Source organism: Schistocerca serialis, chromosome 1 (genome assembly GCF_023864345.2).
Source record: "Schistocerca serialis cubense isolate TAMUIC-IGC-003099 chromosome 1, iqSchSeri2.2, whole genome shotgun sequence".
Lineage (NCBI taxonomy): Eukaryota > Metazoa > Arthropoda > Insecta > Orthoptera > Acrididae > Schistocerca > Schistocerca serialis.
The window spans coordinates 919,843,194-919,858,652 of NC_064638.1; the positions used below are offsets into that span (position 1 = coordinate 919,843,194).

At 43.1% G+C, this 15,459-nt stretch overlaps 1 protein-coding gene across 1 annotated transcript in view; it reads right to left on the reverse strand.

The window, feature by feature from the left end:
• Positions 1-15,459, reverse strand: part of LOC126448207 (cilia- and flagella-associated protein 65) — a 170,905-nt gene that overhangs the window by 137,908 nt on the left and 17,538 nt on the right. Inside the window, exon 3 of the mRNA XM_050090995.1 lies at positions 1,976-2,114. Within this exon, the coding sequence (XP_049946952.1) occupies positions 1,976-2,114 (139 nt within the window). The remainder of the gene's footprint in view (positions 1-1,975; positions 2,115-15,459) is intronic.

A 15,459-nucleotide genomic window follows, 5' to 3' on the forward strand; every position in this document is an offset into this window, starting at 1 on the left:
CTGTTTCGGCATTGATTTTATAAATGACCTCCGTCGTTCAGCGGCAACAAACAGTAGATGTCTCCTCCAAACGATCAGGGCTGGCCTTGTGGACCACCGGCTTATATCCCTCGACATTGTACAGCGTGCGCAATAAGTGAATGTTTACCAAGCCTCACGCATCGCCCATGTGGCACAAGTGTTCCCCGTTCCGATTACCCTCGCACGTCGTTGTTGATGGCGATGGGATCCTTTGTCTGTACCGGTATGTTATTTAAAGTTCAATGTTCCTCCCTCTCCCTCCCACGGGGGCGTGGTGGAGTGGGCTTGTTCCATATTTCACACAGAGTTACGGCACATTTTGTTAGCTCACAACTGAAAATCTGGCATTGCTGCCCGAGCCTGACCTGACTGCTTTCGCATGAATATGCGCCAGTCTCCATGTCAGGAACAGTCATGTTATCAGGCATTCAAATGCAAGTTTCCCGAGATCACATGGCGTCTTGTGTGGCAAACGGTGCACGCAGGTTATCTCGGCACCAGCGTCCAGTCCACCTGGTATATCACCGTCAATGGCAAACAGGTCAACCAGTTTCGTATGCACCACATCCGCCTCGCTGACACATCCCTCTGTGTTCACTCTGGTGTAGAGGACACAGACGCTCAGCGATTCTCATCGTCCGACGTCTGGAGGCTCGCGCAGCGTATCTTGGCTTTCCTTACCCGACAGGGACCTGCTCAGATCACTTTCCTGACGCACTTATTCCCAGATGTGATTCATTACTCCGTAACAAAACCTAACGTTGTGAATTGAATACACGGTCATACGGTCCACTACCTTTTTGGTCCCGGCGAGAAATCAGAACTAGGTCTTTGGACGTGCCTTAACGTTCGACGCTGTGCACTTTTTCGCAACCCCAGACACAAGCAGTTCTTTTCCAATTTTCTACGTAGCGCCTTTCATGAGCCGCTTTCCAGCTGGAACGTCCAAGCCATGAAATGCTGATGCTTATTTTGCCGACATGAAGTTCTGAATGCACTACAAACGGAATCTCCATTAAAATTTCGAGAAGACACGTTTGGATGTTCCGCCAATCGGAACAGCGCTAGCGACTCCTGGAATTCTGGTACGTAGAATCATTTAATAAAAAATAAAAATAATAAATAAATAAAAGAAAATAAAAATATAAATAAAAAATAAGCAAAAAACACAAAAAAATGAAAAAATATAAAAGAAATGGTAATGCGAACGCTCGCAATTAGTGGGAACTCCTGGTTCGTGTCCCGATCGGGAACAAATTTGCATTGTTTTCGTTCCATTCTACAGCTGATGGTAGCCCTTATTCGCAGTACTTTCAGTGAGAATTTATTGTAGGTACAGGTACTCATTACGATTCAAAATGGACAGCATTCCGCTAGTTTTGGTTTCCAATGCACCAATCCCTTGGAATGACGCACTGTGTGATAATGTATCTGACAATACGGTCAATCATTGAAATACCGAGATATCTGGTAATGTGCATATGTTTTAATATTTTCTTGGTTTCGTTTCCTTTTGATTTACGACTAACACACTTCCCACTCTCTGTTAACGTGCTCTGAGTGAGCTGTGCACTAGTGAATCTGTCCGACTCGTATTCGGAACAAGTGGTTTCAAAGCCCTCTGAGTCTTTTTGATTTGGGTTATCAGTGAGTTAGCTCACGTCACTTTTGCCAAATTATTGTTCGACATTTCACGTCAGCGGTCTCTTTTCTTCCCTATGCTTGTGCAGTGATCTACGATACCGTTTGTAATGAACATATATCGACGGAATGTCCCTTTTTAACTGAAATTACATTTAAGTTATGTTACTTATTTCTTGAGAAGACTGCTATAGTGCGATCAACGTGTGTTGGTAAATTCATTATCAACTGAAGAACTTCTCTTCTGAAAATAAATTAGTAATTCCTTTAACTAAATTTTCGCTGTGTGAGTACTGAAAGGTACTTTGCTTACCTCGTTCTGGTCAGAGCCGTTCAGCTGTAATCGCCACGACTCCATATAGAATTCTTTGCATGGGGAGGGTATAAGCTGCACCACAACAATTTGAAACTTGGTCTCTATAATCCCTTGCTGTGGCTTTACTTCGAAGTTCCTGTAACGAAAAACCGAGATACTTACTAAAGGCAGGAGCAAGACCAGTTACATGGCAGATGTTAGAAGGAAGTTCATTTCGAAAAGAAAATTTAGTATTTACTCTGACCATAACATTCTATTCAAGATTAACAAAGAAACAAGTTTTCCAGTACAATATCAGTCACAGAGGCAACAGAAACAATAAACTTCCAATTCCCCACTCCATATTACCTTTAATGACTGGTATTGTCTGGTATGCTCAACAGTCCATTTCAGAATCGTCTAAGCGAAAGGCACGCATACGTTAAACACCCAACGCTTATTACATTCATCTTCTCTTTTCTAAAGCAGCCTTCCTCTATGGTTAGTAGGGCGCAACTGAGTGTTAAAGCATTGATTGTCCGGTTAATTGTAAATCGGATAGTAAATTGTGCTCATTCTTGGGTCTCTTCTAAAATACTGGGTACAATGAGATCAGCCTCACATTGCATTTATTCTTTTATTAAGCATCGTCAACAAGTGATCTAACTCGCAAGTAGCAGCAGTGGCGTGTTCTGAACTTTTCGTTAATGTAAGTTCACAAATTAAAATTGCCTATGGAGCAACTAAAAAAAAGGCAATATTAAAAAAAGTGAGTAAGTTAAAAAACTGAACGAATGTGAATATTAAGGTACCAGTTATTTCTCGTTTTATCAGATTCCCGTATTAACCAATGTTGTTATTTTGTATTGTTACACTGTAAAGAGTTCATGTGCTTTTAACAGAGGGTGTAAGTAACTAATAACTTTGTGTAATAGTAATAAACAGTTATGAACAGTTAACAACAAATATCCATCTTTTGATTTGCAGCTCCTTTTATTGACCGTGTTTCCATTAAAAATTTTTGGGATTTGAGGTCCGCCAGTTACGCAAAACACCGTTTTTCACTAGTATCCAAACATGTTTCGGCACCACTGTGTCATTATCAGTGTTTTTCGTTTTTATTTATTCAGCAATGTGAACATTTTTGTTACATGATTATAAAATTATGTGCTTTTTTAGTTCAAACAACAGATCGTTTCTTTCTGTAAATACCTTTACATTTGGTGAGCGTGAATTTTCTCGACCACTTTTGGGTTAATTATTACAGGTAGCTTGTCATCTGCAACCAAACGATGTTGATGAGAAAGTTTTTTTTGGTGAGATTTAACATGTCTTCTAGGGTGTAATTTAGTTATCCGCTATGACTTCGCACCTATTTTCGTATTTACTTACGTTTTCATGTGGCAAGCACTTCCATTCTCCGTATCATGCTGAGGTATTGTGATGCATACTTAGCTATAACAAGTATTATCCACAAATAACGTAGTAAAACGCTTTTCACTACACCAGAACACAGTGTGATTGTGGTTTGTTATATGTCCCAGCCCAATCAGTGTTCATTTGTGTTCATTTGTTCACCAGAGAGTTCGGAGCCAAATTTGAATTTTATTTGCATCTTATGTGTGTGTGTGTGTGTGTGTGTGTGTGTGTGTGTGTGTGTGTGTGCGTGTGTGTGCGTGTGTGTGTGTGTGTGTGTGTGTGTGTGTGTATGTGCGCGACTGTGTGTGTGTTTTCTGTGTGTTTCTTAGCTGAGTATGTTGTCTTTTATATGGTATTCCTATTTGTGTGCAAATGGTGCGTCTTTGCAGATTTTAGTGTATTTATTTTTCGTGTGTGTGTGTGTGTGTGTGTGTGTCTGTCTGTGTGTGTGTGTGTGTGTGTGTGTGTGTGTGTGTGTGTGTGCGTGTGCTTTTGTGTAGACTTTATCTGTTTGTGCTGTTTTTATTTGTAAGGTTCCTTTAATGAGTTAAATAGTGTGACCTTGCAGAGTGTCGTGTATTCTTTTAAGACCTGTTTTCCTTCCGCTGTTGCCTTTTGTATATGGAACTTTCCCTCAGTGGTCAGTTTGCTGTATAGGCTGTGATTGGGTTTTAGTATTCTTAAGTCTGTTTCTATTGTGGTTGGGTGGTGCTTGTTGGCTATAAGGTGGTCAGCAAATGTGCTATGGGAGCTGTTGCTTTTCAAAGCTCTGAGATGTTCCAAATATCTTGTTTTGAAGTTTCTGCATGTTTGTCCTATGTATACTGACTGGCAAGTGTTGCATGTGAGTTCATATATTCCTGACCTGTTAAATTTATCCATGGGTGTTTCTTGTGTTCTGATCTTTTTCTGTGTTGTGTTTTCCGTCCCGTATCCTATTTGGAGTCCCTGTTTCTTTAATATGTTGCCTATTCTGTGAACAATCTTGTTATTGTAGGTGTGTATGTGCCATTTCGTTTTGTGTGTGTCTTGTTGCTCTGTTGTGGTTCAAATCAAATGGCTCTGAGCACTATGAGACTTAACATCTGAGGTCATCAGTCCCCTAGAACTTAGAACTACTTAAACCTAACTAACCTAAGGACATCACACACATCCATGCCCGAGGCAGGATTCGAACCTGCGACTGTAGCAGTCGCGCAGTTCCGGACTGAAGCGCCTAAAACCGCTCGGCCACCGCGGCAGGCACCTAAGGACAACAAACACATCCATGCCCGAGGCAGGATGCGGACCTGCGACCGTAGCGATCGCGCGGCTCCAGACTGTAGCGCCTAGAACGGCTCGGTCACTTCGGACGGCTTGCTCTATTGTGTCTTGTGTGTGGTCATCGTTTGTGTTTTGTGTTGTTCTGTGCTGGGTGAGGATTTGTGTGTGTGTTGTGTGTTCATTTTTGTACTGTTTGCATATTTTTTTATTTAACTTGTTTACCATATGGGTAGTATAACCATTTTCTACTGCTATTTGTTTTATTGTGTTTAGTTCTTGTATGTAGTTCTGTCTGTTCATGGGTGTTCTGTTTAATCTGTGGGGCATGAATCTGAAGTTTGCTTGCTTATGTGTCAATGGGTGGTTTGATAGGTTGTGAATGGTGGTGCTTGTGGTTTTCGGTTTCCTGAATATTGTGAAGTAGTGTGTGTTGATTTTTTTTTTTTTTGTGTTGTGAGATCTAGAAAGTATAGTGTGTTGTTAGTTTCTGTTTCTAATGTGAAGTTAATTTTTGGTTGTAAGTTGTTTATTTCATTGTGTAGTTGTTTTATTGTGTATGTGGTTCACTTTCTAGATGTCGATGACATATTATGCCTGATTGATGAAGCACATACATAGAACAGCTACACAATGAAATAAACAACTTACACCCAAAAATTAACTTCACATTAGAAACAGAAACTAACAACACACTACACTTTCTAGATCCCAGCATACAAAAAAACAAACAACACACACTACTTCACAATATCCAGGAAACCGACAACCACAATCACCACCATTCACAACCTATCAAACCAACCATTGACACATAAGCAAGCAAATTTCAGATTCATGCTTCACTGATTAAACGGAACACCCATGAACAAAAAGAACTACATACAAAAACACACTGATGATGGCACAGTGGTGCTGGAACATTTTTGGGTACTGAGAAAAACAGTGTTTTGATTATCTGGCAGACCTCAAATCCCAAAAAGTTAAGAACAAGTTTAATTAAGAAAGAACGTCATGATTTAAACCGCGATTAAATGTTTTAAGGCGACTGGCGCAGTTGATGGAACAGAAGCTGATGAGGCAAGAGCTCTAAAGTTGGAAACATGTGTAATTTAAAAAAAGTGGAGTCGTTATAAACAATTTTGCAGTTCAGAAGAAAGGCACCAAGGAAAACCAAATTTACTACTGCTGAATACGACAGATTTTTGTACCTTAGAACCCTGATAGAAAGAACCTCAACTGCCAAAGTGTTAAGAAGTGCAATGAAAAATAATTTAAGTGATGTGATTGCTTCATATCAAACCATTACAAAGAGACTGCGGGTCTTGGTGTGAAGTTAGGACAAAAAAGTTGTAATTGTTCAGTGCTGATACGGAAAAGGTACTGGTGGTTAAGGTAAATGACTAATTACACATTTCGTACATTGTTTTTAAAATGTATTATTTTAGTGTATACCAGTTTTGGGCTACCATGTTCATCTTCAGACGGCTAATATTTTCAGTTACGTAGATGTTCTGATCAGAGGCATGCCGTCTTGTTTCTGCGCTGCACAAGAATATTCGAATATTGCATTACAGTATATTAACATGTTGCATTTTGCACATCCCACACATCATCTTTGCTTTCTTTACATCTTTACTCAATAGGAAATGAATGATATCTTTGTAACTTTGCTTAATGGATAATCTTTGCATTGTAAACAAAAACATAAATTTTACAGCACATGTGTAACGCATAACACTGACATTAAGAATATTATGAAGTGTGCCACAGCAATTTATTTACAATATGTGTGCTGTTAGCAGGTCGACAACATATGCGTCCACCTGGAAATCAATACAGACAACAACGTATTTTTGTTAATGAAACATCTTATAAAGTGGCACTAAATATTCAAATATTTTTGTGCAGTGCAGGTGCAGACGACATGCTGTAAATCGAATCACCTACGTAACTGAAAATATTAACCGTCTATAGATTGGCATGGTAGACCAAAGCCGGTTACGGCAGTAAAATAAAACATTGTAAAAAATATCTGTGGCTGGTTGTGTCATTCACCAATATAGCTTTGGCCTTTCAATATTCTGGTTTTACGTCTGTTCATTAGTGTAGCTCTAAAGGACGTAATTTCGGTTACGTGGCTTTGTGACATGAGGTTGGAGGTAGAATCTCATGCTGAAACCACAGGCTGTGTACCAATGGCCTGAGACGGTAACAGACAGCATGACACAACGAGAACGATGTTAGCTGCAAGGCTCGTAAAACAGGGACTGTAAATCACACAGAATTCATTATTGTTACCAACGTTACAAAGTAGCTACCTACGTAAGCACAGTGGAAGAGGGAGGGAGGGATTGGATGCCCATTGGCTAACTAAATCTTAATATACATATTTAATCATTTTTTTATCATGTATTAATACAAAAAATACTGACTGATACATCTAGTTATTGTGAGAAAGAAACAAACTTTTCCCCTCCCGCCGGAGGTTCGAGTCCTTCCTCGGGCATGGATGTGTGTGTTGTTCCTAGCATAAGTTAGTTTAAGTAGTGTGTAAGTCTAGGGACCGATGACCTCAGCAGTTTGGTCCCTTAGGAATTCACACACATTTGTACATTTGAAACAAACTTTTCAGACTAAATCGCACTTGGTTTTCGTAAATGTAAAACCGGCGCATAATTAGTGGCGGTATCTGATGCGCGAAACTGATTGCAGCACGCAGCACTTTTACGAATCGTAATAGTTAGTGAATATTCAACGGCAACGTCCCCGAACACTGATTATAATTTCACTTACACACTCTGCTTTGGTGTGGATAAAGTTTCGCCTTGGGTCTAGTAGAATTAAGTAGTATCCCAGTAAGTATTTCATTCACAAGCCATGAAATGCCTTATCGGCGGCATATGCTCCTGGACAATAGACTTGCAACACCATTCAGGCGGCATGCAACAAACGTCAGATTGACGAGAAGTGAACTACACTGGTGCCCAAAATTAAAGCAACAAACGGAAATTTTGCAAGGTTGCGTTTATTTAGCCACGAATAGTAAAGTAGAAACAATGTAAGAATACTGAACGTAAACAACTACAACATGCATACCGGTAGACAAAAATGTTCTTCGTTTCTTCCAACTTAACGGATTTGCACACACATTACGACAACTGGTTAATGTGTTCAGTATGAGGTGTGATTACTTGTGGCAGCAGTACAGTCGTAACAACGGCGAGGCGTGCTGTGAATGTTGTCATCAATCTCATGTTGAGGCAATAACACCCATACTTCCTGCAGAGCTGCTAGCAAGTGTTGGAGAGCGGTTGGTGGATTGTGACATGATGCAACACGTCTTCCTAGTGCATCTCACAGATGCTCTATGGGATTCAAAACAGGAGAGAGAGCAGGCCATGCCATGTCTGCAATACCTTCCGTTTCCCAGAAAACATCAACTACTCATGCTCCATGATGTTGAGCATTGTCGCCCACCAATACGGAGTTAAGCCCGCAGAACGTCGCAACAACAGCTCATGAGGGCCCAAGACCTCGTCACCATACTTGACAGCAGTTAAACCCTGCCGGTTCACCCGTACAGTTTCATGAAGAGGTGTTCGAGTGGTCAACGTAATCCCTGCTCACACGATAAGAGATTCTACTCGATATCGGCCTCTTTCCTCAATGTTTGGGTCTCGAAATCGTGTTCCGCGTTCTGTCCAGATGCGAAGCCGTCGATAATCACTCTCCAGACCTAATCGGGACTCATCTGTGAAAAAAAAAAAAAAAAAAATCACTGACCCACTGTTCTACTATCCAGGTGGCACGTTGACAACTCCACTCTAGACATTCCCTTCTGTGAAGACGAGTCAAAGGTAACATACAGCATGTCTCCGGCTATGAAGATCACTCTGTCGAAGCCTTCTGTACACTGTCTGCCTCGATACAACACGCCCAGTGGAAGCTGCGAGGTCAGATGCCAGTTGCCGTGCAGTACTAAGGCGGTACCGTCATGCCTTTACAGCCAAATAATGGTCCTCTCTTTGTGATGTCACACGTGGTCGGCCGTGCCCTGGTCTTCAGGATACAGTTCCAGTCTCTATGAACTGTCGCCACGTCCGAGAAACAACGGAACGATTCTCATTAAGCCATCGGGTCACATCAGTTTGCAACTGTCCTCCTTCCATTCTTCCTATGGTTCCTCACTGCAGAGAGTGAGTTAGGCGTCTTCTTATGCCGTTCTGCTCCGTCTGTTAGTGTATACACAGCGATAGTGGATGTAGGAACTTCCGGCAAATACTACCCAGTTTGATAGGTGACCTGACGTCATTGTTGGCATGGTTGTCCATTGACCGGAATGCCATCTTCCGCGCAGAACACGATCGTACGGACGTCTGTTGACAGTCTGTATGGTTATACCGTGAGTTAGACACAGGACGGGGAAATTGAGGTTTGTTGCTTTAGTTTTGGGTACCAATAGAGGAAGTGGTGGTAATAAGGCCCCTGCAACAAATATGGCCCCCCTTAATATCTTAATACCATTTATCTGAACTCTAGTGGTGATAGCTGGAACTAGTCTACTAGTATTCTCACTGGCCTGTAGGAGCGCTTGAAGCAGGCCAGCACAGTGGTTGAGTGACAGTGAGGCTATATTTTTCAAGCTCGTATTCAAAGCTTTGAGAGGTATGTGAATTTCACTTTATTAACGTACCATTATTGGTTAATACTTAGCTGTAAGCTTCATGCATGCAACCTAGGAAGTATGGGCAACAGTTTCAAATAGATTAAAAGGTGTGGTATTATTTCGTTTTTAAGTTGTTTACACGAGTTTACAAGGTGTAGGTGACTGTAATATGGCCCCCATTGGTGCTTGTAATGTGGACCCCGGGGTCTATATAAGCAGTCCGTAACATGTTTTTACTTTTGTTTTCAGATGCCTATGACTAATCTGGCACCTAAACCAACCCCCAAAGGGAGGTGTGAAATAAAAACAAAATGCGAGAGGCAGTGTCTGCTGTCGTAGGCAAAACGATGGGAGTTAAAAAAGCATCGAAACATTTTTCTGGGCCAAAAACAACTCTGCGCCGGTATGTGTGTGACGATAATGCCTCACCGATGGCAGATGTTGAAACTAAAAAGCTTGGAAGAAAACCAGCTCTACCAGCAGCCCTAGAAAGTGAACTAGAGGATTACTTACAGTATATGGAGGCCAAATTCTATGGTTTTACTCGTATGGATGTTCGAAAAATGGCCTCTCAACTTGCAGCTAGGAATGGAATTTCAACAAACTTCAGAAATAAAATTGCTGGAAAGGCTTGGCTTGACCTTTACTTCGACGTCATCAAGATAAGCTTTGAATTAGAAAGCCAACCGGAACGTCGTATGTTCGAGCAAAAGGCTTTACTCATGAGAAAGTTAACTCATTCTACGACTTGCTACGTGCTGAATACCAGAAACATGAATATCCAAAAGAGCGTGTATGGAACATCGACGAAACACGCCCTGGTGTAGTTCAGACTAAGATATCGCAAGTAATTGCAAGCAGAGGTAAACGCCAAATTTGTTCTTTGACTGCTGCAGAGCGTGGGCCTCTAGTAACACGCCTTGGTGTAGTTCAGACTAAGATATCGCAAGTAATTGCAAGCAGAGGTAAACGCCAAATTTGTTCTTTGACTGCTGCAGAGCGTGGGCCTCTAGGAATAGTCATCTATTCGATGAGTGCGGGATGTTCTTATGTTCCCCCGATGTTCACATTCCCGAGAACGAATATGGCAGACGTTCTTATGAAAAGTGCTCCTCCTGAGTCAGTTGGGAGAGCCCACACATCTGATTGGGTTCAAGCAAGCCTATTCACGGACTGGTTGAAAAATTTTGTTCAAAAAACAAAGCCAACAGAGACATCGCCTATCCTACGCATCTTTGATGGTAATTTTTCCCATGTAAGGACTACTAATGTGATTGATGTGGCAAGAAAAAACTTCATCACCATTTTGTCACTGCCTTCACACACAACACACAAACTGCAACCCCTGGATCGTACTTTTATGGGTGCACTTAAGACTCACTACAGCGAGAATAATCGTCAGTGGATGCTGCATGAAAGCAAACCTGTTGGACCCTATGATATAGCGTCTCTCTTTAGAAAGGCCTACCTCCGGTGTACAACCGGCATTAATGCTGTAAATGGGTTTAGGGTAACAGGAATTTATCCCTTAGAAAGAAATATATTTCAAGATGATGAATTCAACGCTGGAGAAGAAGTCCCGATTCATACGCCCGCTGACCAACCGAACCAACAGGAACCCGAAAAGAGAGTTCAGACTGAAGAGGACCTTTGTGGTATTGAAATTGATGTCCATGAGCCTATTAAAATTTCATTCACTGTGTGTCCTAGGTATATCGATCCCATACCTGAGAAGATGAAAACATCGTCTCGTGGGCGAAAACCGTGTGTTGCTAGTCTTGTGACAGGATCTAAATATAGAAAGAATTAGAAGCTTACATAGAAGAGAAAAAAGCTGCAGTTAATCTTCGTGGCCGTGGACGCGGACGAAGGAAATTAACAGCTATCAAAAGGGACTTGACTTATATCACAGCCATCTTGTTCTGGAACCCAATCCCAAACTCGTAGTAGAGGGCGTGGTACATCTGGTCGTGGAAGAGGCATTAGTAATAATAATCGACAGTTAAAGAAAACTTTGATTAAGCAAGAAGAAATGGACAGTGATGACTCAGATTGTGTTTATGATGACGTCATGGGGCTCCAACTGGTTCTGGTGATTCTCCATGTGACCTTCCGGTTGGTGAACTCCAGCCAGATAAAGACGATGCTCTTTGCCTATTCTGTGACGGGAAGTTTTCAAATGATGTTCGTGTCGAATTATGGGTGCAATGCCTAATGCGCTCTTTATGGGCTCACGACGAATGTGCGGGGGCGACGAAAGAGGACTATGTTTGTGACTTTGTACTTTTGTGTTTTTATATTTCATAATAAATATGTATTTTAATTAAAAAGCAATTCTTCGTTTTTCTTGAAGCAAAAAATCCTTAAAATATATTGGCGTTCATATTACAAACACCATGAGGGCCGTATTAACTGCACATCTTGTTCGTAGTCAAATTTATCGTCTCTGGGAAACAAAATAATAATAAATATATTCTGACATTTTAAGGGATTTAATCAATATCTTAGTTAACTGTCAGAAGAGTATAACTACATCAATTAAGGTACTATTATTGTATTAGTATACAATATTTTATTGAAAAACAAACTGGGGGTCCATATTACCACCACTTCCTCTATGTATTGTGCATTGCCAGTGATTAGCATTTTAGCACATTCGCAAGAAGTGGGTGGGCATAAAGCCGTCTACATTCTGTATGTAAGGAAAGAGTATGTAGCGAATAACACATTCAAAAATCGCATTTGATTGTTTGTTATTTTTCTATAGCTCGTATTACAAGTAGTGAAAGAGGGAGAAACATCTACTAGCATGTGTCAGAGATCGAAAGGGGCAGGATCACGGCCTATGAAGACTGCAGTCTATCGTTCCACGATCTTGCTTATCGCGTTGATCTGTATACTACCAATGCCATGCGAATATAAGATCAGTGGGTAAAGGAGGGCCATACACACAGTCATGTAGAATCTCAGTGACCCCACGCAGCTAGCGCTTGAGCGAGCAACCATATACTCATCTTGACCATTACGGAATGTACAGCCACTTCACGTACCTTGAGTCAGTAAGTGGGCTTGTTTGCAGCAATGAAGGTATCCGCCCAGAAAGTTAGTGAACGTCTAGTGCGCTCAACGACGACAATGGGCACAGGAGTGAGAACACATCGTCTTTTCGGACAAGTTCCAGTTCTGCAGACACCATCACAATGTACATAAGCGCCTGTAGAAGTTACGAGGAGAACTAACTTTACCGATTGCAATTATCATCGTCTACCAGACCCAACATGCGCCATACTGTACGTGATACTACTGTTCACACAACACGATCGCCTCTGATTCACATAGTCGGTAATTCGGACAGCAGGAATGATATTTCCGATCTACACTCCTGGAAATGGAAAAAAGAACACATTGACACCGGTGTGTCAGACCCACCATACTTGCTCCGGACACTGCGAGAGGGCTGTACAAGCAATGATCACACGCACGGCACAGCGGACACACCAGGAACCGCGGTGTTGGCCGTCGAATGGCGCTAGCTGCGCAGCATTTGTGCACCGCCGCCGTCAGTGTCAGCCAGTTTGCCGTGGCATACGGAGCTCCATCGCAGTCTTTAACACTGGTAGCATGCCGCGACAGCGTGGACGTGAACCGTATGTGCAGTTGACGGACTTTGAGCGAGGGCGTATAGTGGGCATGCGGGAGGCCGGGTGGACGTACCGCCGAATTGCTCAACACGTGGGGCGTGAGGTCTCCACAGTACATCGATGTTGTCGCCAGTGGTCGGCGGAAGGTGCACGTGCCCGTCGACCTGGGACCGGACCGCAGCGACGCACGGATGCACGCCAAGACCGTAGGATCCTACGCAGTGCCGTAGGGGACTGCACCGCCAGTTCCCAGCAAATTAGGGACACTGTTGCTCCTGGGGTATCGGCGAGGACCATTCGCAACCGTCTCCATGAAGCTGGGCTACGGTCCCGCACACCGTTAGGCCGTCTTCCGCTCACGCCCCAACATCGTGCAGCCCGCCTCCAGTGGTGTCGCGACAGGCGTGAATGGAGGGACGAATGGAGACGTGTCGTCTTCAGCGATGAGAGTCGCTTCTGCCTTGGTGCCAATGATGGTCGTATGCGTGTTTGGCGCCGTGCAGGTGAGCGCCACAATCAGGACTGCATACGACCGAGGCACACAGGGCCAACACCCGGCATCATGGTGTGGGGAGCGATCTCCTACACTGGCCGTACACCACTGGTGATCGTCGAGGGGACACTGAATAGTGCACGGTACATCCAAACCGTCATCGAACCCATCGTTCTACCATTCCTAGACCGGCAAGGGAACTTGCTGTTCCAACAGGACAATGCACGTCCGCATGTATCCCGCGCCACCCAACGTGCTCTAGAAGGTGTAAGTCAACTACCCTGGCCAGCAAGATCTCCGGATCTGTCCCCCATTGAGCATGTTTGGGACTGGATGAAGCGTCGTCTCACGCGGTCTGCACGTCCAGCACGAACGCTGGTCCAACTGAGGCGCCAGGTGGAAATGGCATGGCAAGCCGTTCCACAGGACTACATCCAGCATCTCTACGATCGTCTCCATGGGAGAAAAGCAGCCTGCATTGCTGCGAAAGGTGGATATACACTGTACTAGTGCCGACATTGTGCATGCTCTGTTGCCTGTGTCTATGTGCCTGTGGTTCTGTCAGTGTGATCATGTGATGTATCTGACCCCAGGAATGTGTCAATAAAGTTTCCCCTTCCTGGGACAATGAATTCACGGTGTTCTCATTTCAATTTCCAGGAGTGTATTAAGGTCGATGACTTATCCATAACTTCCATTATCCCTAACTATCTTTCATCAAAATAACGTGACACTACATATTACCTATGCTGTTTGTACAGAGGGTTTTCGACTGTTGTCCTGGCTAGCATATTCACAGGATCTCTCACCCCGTTGAATACATCTGGTCAGGGGAAGCCGAGAGAATGGCACAACATCGCTCTGTAACCACTACGGCTCAGGAACACTGTCATGGAATTGATGCAGCATGTAATGACGTGGCCATATCAATAACCCAAGATCAGTTAGATGTGATTCTCACCCAGGTTAGGGCTGCTGCTGCTGTCAGAGATGACAGTTCTGTATACTAAATTTCGAGCCTTATATACTCCTCGGTACTTATAAATTTAATCACGATTTCTGATTACTGTACTGTATACGAGCAATAATTAAAACTTAGTTATTTTCTACGTTCTCTGGTGTTGTAATTTCCCTGGTCAGCACTGTAATTGGTGAGCGCTATTATGCGTAATGGGGCATCAACGGCAGAACAACATAGATGAGTGAGCACTGTCAGAAATCAGTACCAGATTGTGTACCTGTACACGGAAATTGTTCAACCCACTATAAAGCTCAGCATGGCTACGACGTAGGTTACCAATGGAGTGCTTATCATGAATTCAGGCGTAGGGATGTACGCTGCTTAAGCGATATGACCCGGTAGATATTAAAAGCAGTTTTGGAGACGGATAAAATAGGCTATTTTTGATGACTCCTGATTGACAGGGGATTCCTTTAAAATGTTTTGTATTTTTATATAATGATACACTACACGGTTTAGTCACATTAATGTGACTATCTGTTAAAATCCTGAGTAATCATCTTTCACACCACGAACGTGCAGGAAGGGAGTTAGTGAGCTTCTGGAAGGTACGGACAGAAATGTGGAGCCATGCGAACTCCACTGTCGTGGCCAGCTGCGCTAGGTTTCTCGGTTGAGGATCTGTGGCGTGAATAGCCCGATCGAGGTGGCCCTGCACACTGGGTTTAAATCCAAGGCGTTTGGTGGCCAGGTGAGTACGGCAAACTCATCCTAGCGCTGTACGAACCACGCCTGCTGGTAGATACCATGCTGCCGAAAACAAAAGAAAAAAAAACTGCCTGTAGAGGTCCCCAATGATAGATTCATGCTTGTGTTGATCTACTGTGCGTTCCAGAATGACGAGAGCACCCATGGAATCCCACGAAAACATTCCCCAGACCATAACGCTGCCTCTTCCGGCCTGGACTCTACCGACGATTGTTTCAGGGCCACCGGCAATCTGTCCAAAGTAGCATAAAATGTGATTCATCTGAAAAGGCCACCTACCGCCACCTCGTG